The following is a 6,866-nucleotide window of genomic DNA, read 5'->3' as shown; positions in this document are numbered from 1 at the left end:
TGTTGCTAAAAGCATACAGATATTCCAAAACCTGCCAATGAAGGCAGGTTTTGGAATGAAGTTGGAATGAAGTCTAATACCAGTCACAAAGCTGTATGACCCAAAGTGATATTTGTGATATTTGAAGTTGGAATGAAGTCTAATACCAGTCACAAAGCTGTATGACCCAAAGTGATATTTGTGATATTTGTTGGGGGCCCTGGTGGCTCAGTGGTAGAGCATTGGGTTGGGATGCAGAACGCCGTGGGTTGAAATCTCGCTCCACCAGGTGTGGCCCCGTCCAGCCATCAAATAAAAAAGCCATAAAATAAAAAAGAATTCAGCTCTATTCATGGATCTTTTGTTTTATTCCATAGCAAACCAGGTATATGCAGATGTTTCTCAACAATTGTCAGGAGGAAGAAAGAATCATTTTCATGAGCTGTTTTTTTGTAAAAAAGATTGTGCAGCAGCATCGGTGCCACCTGATCCCTCATATATTTTTCTAATAGAGCGTACACACTGTAAATGGTTATTCCTGTTAAAAACCTTTGACTTTATGTTCCCTCTTTTCCATACGGATCTAGTTGAAACCATGACACACCAGCTCTTTTGCTTCACACGTCAACATTGTTTGGCACAAAGCAAATGTACCAGTGTTGAGAGCGGCCAACTGTTCCACCAGTTCTGCAGGCCTTTGGTGGCGACTGCTGAAGTCCTGGAGAGGTGTAAAGTGCAGCGAGGCAGTGTGTGTGGAGCGGGCTGGGTGATCCCTCCCACGTTTCTTTACTCATGCTGTCCCGAGGGGAGGTAGACACCCGGCCAAATGGTGTCACCGCTCCTCGGCCAAACTGACTGAGTCACCATGAAACTCGGAGTCAGATCTGTCGCCCTCCTTTCCACCAGTTCATCTTTTGTTTCGGAGGTTTACTGACTTATTTGACAACATGCTGTAGTTTTTGACCGTACACACAGTTAGCATACACACACTTTTTAATGTGAACTGGGTGTTTGTTTCTAGGCTAATATTTGTGTGTCTGTGCTTTGAAACACGACATGTAGTATGTTGCTGTGTCTTCTTTTAATGTGTGTGGGCTTTTGTGATGTTTCATACCATTATTGTTTGATTATTGTTTTCCTCTCCGATGTCCCCAAGATAATTTATTTTTCCTTATTTCTTATGTAAAAAAGAGAGGCTCTGTCTCCAATGAAGGAATGTAATAATTGAAATTTTTATTGGAAGTTTTGATGCTATGACATGCGTCTTAACTTGATATTGGCTTCAAAGATTAGACAAAATTTGTGTTGTTTACAAAAATTTATTCATACAAATCTTACAACACTTTTTTTTAAACATTTATTGACTTGACCCTTTGCAGATCGTCATTTGAAGTATAATCGCTTCTACACAGGAAATATATATCTTTGTAGATGTTTTCATTTTAGTAAGGCTATTGGCGCTTTAATTATCATACATGTAATTTCAGTTTCACGTAGAGGGTAAACTGATCCTTCCCTCACTTTTCACACACACACACAAAAAAAACTACATCAAGTAATGTCAAAACAAAGTGGAAAAAGAAAGCAGGGCAAGCAGGAACGCTTGGCGTCTGAGCTGGACGACACTAAAGATCCCATCAAATGTATGTGCAACACAATAACAACAACAAAAGAGTGAAATGTAAGCTGATGATGTGCAGCATTGTAGGGCCACTAAATAGCCATCTGTGATTCATGGCAATTTTAAAGTCGATGCAAGGCACCACGGCCGCAAACTGCTTCCTGCGTCACAAAGCCTAGAGGAGAATGCAAAATTAAAGAAAGATTGATACAGTAAACACAAAGTGAAGCACTTATCTCTGCTGTTTGAAGACTGGTTTGTGCCTGATGCATCACCACAGCCTCCTCAAGAACTGTGTGCAGACTGCTAGGTCATTTTTAACGTAATCTGTTGTCAGCAAGTTTTCCATCTCATCGTGTTTGTGTGGGTTCGCAAACTTTCTCTGTTGTCTCCTTCTGCACTTACAAATTAAGGTATTTAGGACCATTTAGACAATTATTGTGTATTTTTATGTCATACTCCAAATAAACATAATAGAAAACAACCACTTTACTAATCACAACTCTACAACAGTTGCGTACAAAAAGTCACAGAGCCTAAAATGTAAAGTATGATATTAGACGGAAAGAATCTTTGCCAGTAGTAAAGTACATTCAGAGAAGTTCTTGCAGAACAAGGTTCAACAAAACAGCTTGTGAAGAAATTTAAGCAAGGAGACACAAAACAACATCCAGAGATGGCAGGTCTGTATGTTTGCAGTTGTTAAAAAGCTGGATGGTACCATGTAACTAGTATCATTTATTAGTGTTTTTATGCTTTTTTTTTTTTTTTTTTTTTTTTTTTTTTTTGCTTAAAGTTGCTTTGAATGTTTGTGATACTTAGATGAGCAGAGAGACATGAGAAAACCTCAGCAGAAAAGAAGTTTGGCAGAAGATTGGCACTTCACATGAGTCAAAGGTGAAAGCTCACTCTGTAAACACTGAAGAAGAAAAGCCTCAGAAGTACTCTGGTCCTCATCTCAGATTTGGAACTCTTTTTGACAAACATCCCATCTTGACTTGGAAAGGGAATGTAATTGTCATTTTGTGAAGCCAAAAGGGCTTTTGTATTTAGGATCTAACAGCAGGATGCGGATTGGTGTGTAGTTTTACTATCAATCAGCAGAGTCTGTGAGGTTCGAGAGAGACAGGCGCACAAATGAGGTGGAAGAAGGATTGTGTTTGAATGTTTGGAGCAAGATCACGAGAGTTAAAGATGGGAAGGAGAAAAAAAAAAGAAAGGGACGTGAGACGTCCCTGTGAGGACATGGCCTCAGGAAGGAGCCTGAAACTCACCGGAAGTTCGGGAGAGAACTGTTTCAGCAAGTCTCCCAAAAAAGTCTCAAACTCATCCCCGTCCGGGAGGGCATCAAAGTCTATGCCTTGTAGGAATGGGTGAAAATCTATGTCTTCAAGGCTGTTGTGAACAAAGACAACTAAACGCTTAATATCATTTTACAAAAAGCAGCATTCAATACATTGATTGTCTTTTAAACTATTTATTTTCCTCACAATCAAATCTCTTCACTAAATGTTTAAAAGACAGGGCTGTTGGAGCAGATCATCATGTCAACAATAGTCTCCCCTCAACAAATAGGTCTAAAAAAATAAATTAATGGATACATAAATAGGGGCTATTTTTTTCATAATGAACAAAAATTGGTCCACAAAGTAGATATGTGCGTTCTCAAGTGCTTTAAATACAAAATAAAAACAATATTATTATCAAAATATTCATTTTAATGGCTTACTTCATACATAAATACATGTTTAAGAACACAAAAGCGATCCACTGATTGTTCAGATCTCAAAATGACTTCATCTGGGGCTGCACACACTTTTTTGTTTTTCAGGAGGGGAGGGGAGGACGCTACAAATATGCCAGCCGGCGTCCTTTGTTTCTAATTCTCTGTCTGTACCTTTTCCCAAGGACCGCTGCCAGGTATTTCTTGACTGCCATTTGCTTCCTGTAGCGGCTGTAGCTGTCTGTGAAGATCCCGTCTGAGTGTCGCTTGGACAGGGGCTCCGAGCTGTCTTCCAGCGAGTTCCCCGCGCTGCCACAGAGACAAGAGGAAGGTTTCACTACCACCACACGGACAAATGTGCGTAACAAGACCTATGCATGTACAGCCTGTGGTGCCGAGGTGAAGATCTTAGTGGGGAAATAACTAGATGCCCCGTTTGCTTAAGAACTGTGCAGAAGCTCTGTGCAGAGATCCGACTGGTGTCCTTATTGTAAAACATTCATTATTGTTATACTTATTATTATCTGGCAATCTTTGGAGACATGCTGTCTCTTTGCTTAACTTTTAGCGCAACCAAGGATGGTTTGACTTACACGTTCAATGTGCAATACAGTCTGACAGACCTGCTCCTAAGGCTGGAGCAATTGCTTCTCTTCCCTTCCATCCAGAACCACTGGGACTCATCCTTATAACTTATTCATATGGAAATACATTTCAGGGTTAATTCTTCCCTCTGCGCCCTCTTAACGAGGCAGCAGCGCGTTCAGACAATGAAACAGATCAATCAAGTGCCCGTTTATGCTCCCTCCCTCCACGATTTTATAGCCTTAATAAAGTCTCATTGAGAGGGCGAGGGCGCCAGATTTATCAGCATGTTGGGAGATAATGGGACCACAGACATATACAGTACGTTTAACAAGGCGTGAATCATGAGTAATTGAAGGATCCGTCAAAAGAAACACAAACGTACACAGGACGAGAAACAGTACAGAGAAAAGAAGAGTTGTCAACCAAAAAGATGCTCTTACCCTACACGTTTTGCCATCAGTGAATGCAGATATTTCCTTGCTGATAACTGACCCAGCGCTTTCCTGTAGGCTTTATTAAACATGCCGTCTGCATGCCTTTCCGTTCTGGGATGATAGATAGCCACACAGCAAAGTCACCACACACCCAGCGCAAGAGGCAACAAAGTCAAGTAGCTCCACTGCAAAAACATCTATCTCAACAAGTCACTTATAAGTCTGACATCTGGCGTCAAATCATGTCTTACTGGAGAAGGAATATCTACTGCGTGGTGCTGAGATTGTTGTGTTCGAATTGTGATTAAATTAATGGACTGAATTATTTTTTAAATATGTATATATGTATACTGAAACTGGACATTTTGTCAGAATGTATCACCTTCTGAAAGAAAAATATGATTTTAGGATTGTGATAAAGACCACAAGAAGGACAAGTTTTAATTACGCATCTTTGTCACTGATTTTTTATTTATTTTATTTTATTTATTTATCTAATTTTTTTGCAATTTGGAAATGTTGAACAATTCATTTTAGGAGAATGTGAGATTTCAATAGATCAAGTTGCCCTGGGAATTTAATTAAAAATAGAGCAAATTGGCTTAAAAAAAAAAAAAAAAAAAGAAAAACATTTTGACGATACGTTACATTAATTAACACAAAACGTACAACATACAAAGACATAAATAGGACTAAAGCAATGAGATGTTCAACATGAAGGTCTACAAGCCTCAGTGAACAGAAAGTTTCTGCTAAAACGGTGCTGATAGTCACCTTTTCCCTGGTGGGTAGTACAAAGTGTAGACGTCGTCAGCGACAGACGGAGGACTTCTCACGTCCACTTGGTCCCTGTCATAATCCAGGGACGGTAAGGAATTTCCATCCTCATCATAAACCTTACTGTCAAGTCTGCGAGGGAAAATTTACGCACAGTTTCACAGCCTGATTTCCAATCTGCACATGTGTGACAGGACACTGACACTCTATTTAAACATCGTTTACACATTCAGGATGACAGGAATTAAAGCAGACAGAACAACTTACACATTTTTGTGATCGCATAAAAACAATCAGCAGTAATTTTGATGGCATTCGTTTGTTTCCAAAACTTTGAGCTTTACCCCCTTGAGTTTTTACATAAACGATTTCTATTAATTATCTAGTCTCATAAATTGTCCAATCAATGGCTGCAAGAGATATTGAGACACTGGACTCCACTGCACCAATAGCCAAAATTATATTACCGCTGCTCCCTGGTGACCGGCTCTGTGTAATTATTTCAGTGTGAGCAGCCCTATGGATCCAATATTCTATTATATAGACAGAGGCAGCGCAAAACTGCCAGGGTCTCCTTTCCAAGCATGCCATCAAAAGAGAAATGAACACTTTACCAACATGTGAGAGTGTACGTACCTAACACTGGGAAAGCTAAGCCCCACAGGTGAGCAGTAGACGCTGTAGTGCATTATGATTCCATAGATGACTAAGGCTAAAGTCGCTTTACTTGACATTTTACTGCTGTAAAAGGAAAAAAATAAATAATGTGAGTCCACAGGTGTTTAGTTCAATTAGTTATAAAAATCAAATGTTTGATGCATTCAAGTGGATTCCAATTTCATCACATATCTGGGTTATTAAAAACAACACAAAAAGAAATAGCCACCCTTGACTTTCGCCCTAACTCTCTCCACTTTTACGCAGCGTAAAACCACCCAGAATCGTTTCTTCTTACCAGTGGCGAGTCGCTGGACGCGATCCGCTAAGACCTCAACTGGTAGAGTGAGATAGGATCTCTATCCCAGCCTCTTTCACTCTCTCTATCTCCCTTCTTCTGTTCCCTTGGTGAAGTGCTTCTTCAGGATCCTTGTGCCTGGTTCCGTGCGCCCGCAGCTCAGTTCTCACGGATTTCTACGTGTACTCGGTCATGAGAGGAGAGCCAAACATTTGTCTGTGGAGAACTTTCCTGCGTCCTGTGAACTTAACTCCTCTTGGTTTTTTATTCATGGATCCGAAAGACTTGCCTTTTTCACTTGTCACGTATGGAAGGGGGGGGGGGGGGGGGGGGGGGGGGGGGGTAGAAAGGGGAGGTGGGCGGCTGCGTCATCGCCCCACCGTCCCATTGGAGTGCATCTCTCTTCCGCGTCAATGAAAGACCCCGAGCCAAGTCATAAAAAGGATGAATCTTGATTTCAAACATTATCATTAATTAAATAGTGAATTAATGTCAACATGTGACGTCACGCTATAAATAGGATTACGTGGCCTTTGAAGTCTGGACGGCTGTGAGGAGATGACCAGTGCTGAAATATGACCAACAGCATCTAGCCTGAAAAAAAAAAGTTTTCTTAGACACAGTGAGGCAACCGACTTTCTTAGTACGTGGTTAGATTTCACTTGTCCACCCCAAAGTCGAATTATGAGACAAAATAAAACCTTGCCATCAAAAGAACCAGCCCCAACTTAATCATTTTGTGTTTCGTCTTGGTCATTTTTGTATTTTTTGAGGTCATTTCTATCTATT

General features: G+C 40.4%; 1 protein-coding gene across 4 annotated transcripts; it reads right to left on the bottom strand.

Moving 5' to 3' along the window:
• Window positions 1-1,192: 1,192 nt before the first annotated feature.
• adcyap1a (adenylate cyclase activating polypeptide 1a) lies at window positions 1,193-6,363 on the bottom strand. Of its 4 annotated transcripts, XM_067486890.1 has the most exons (7): window positions 6,078-6,362; window positions 5,759-5,863; window positions 5,120-5,254; window positions 4,352-4,456; window positions 3,498-3,632; window positions 2,875-2,995; window positions 1,193-1,775 (listed from the first exon to the last, which is right to left on the bottom strand). In XM_067486890.1, exons 2-7 carry the CDS (start codon window positions 5,854-5,856, stop codon window positions 1,767-1,769), a joined length of 603 nt encoding a protein of 200 aa, XP_067342991.1. In that variant the 5' UTR covers window positions 5,857-5,863; window positions 6,078-6,362; the 3' UTR covers window positions 1,193-1,766. The 4 variants fall into 4 exon arrangements, 3 of the variants coding, with proteins under 3 accessions (XP_067342991.1, XP_067342989.1, XP_067342990.1); XM_067486888.1 differs by lacking the exon at window positions 1,193-1,775 and having other exon boundaries at window positions 2,348-2,995; window positions 6,078-6,363; XR_010911764.1 differs by lacking the exon at window positions 4,352-4,456 and having other exon boundaries at window positions 2,875-3,632; window positions 6,078-6,363.
• Between the last annotated feature and the right edge of the window lie 503 nt (window positions 6,364-6,866).

Source organism: Channa argus, chromosome 19 (genome assembly GCF_033026475.1).
Source record: "Channa argus isolate prfri chromosome 19, Channa argus male v1.0, whole genome shotgun sequence".
NCBI lineage: Eukaryota > Metazoa > Chordata > Actinopteri > Anabantiformes > Channidae > Channa > Channa argus.
This window is presented reverse-complemented; position numbering and strand designations above follow the sequence as displayed.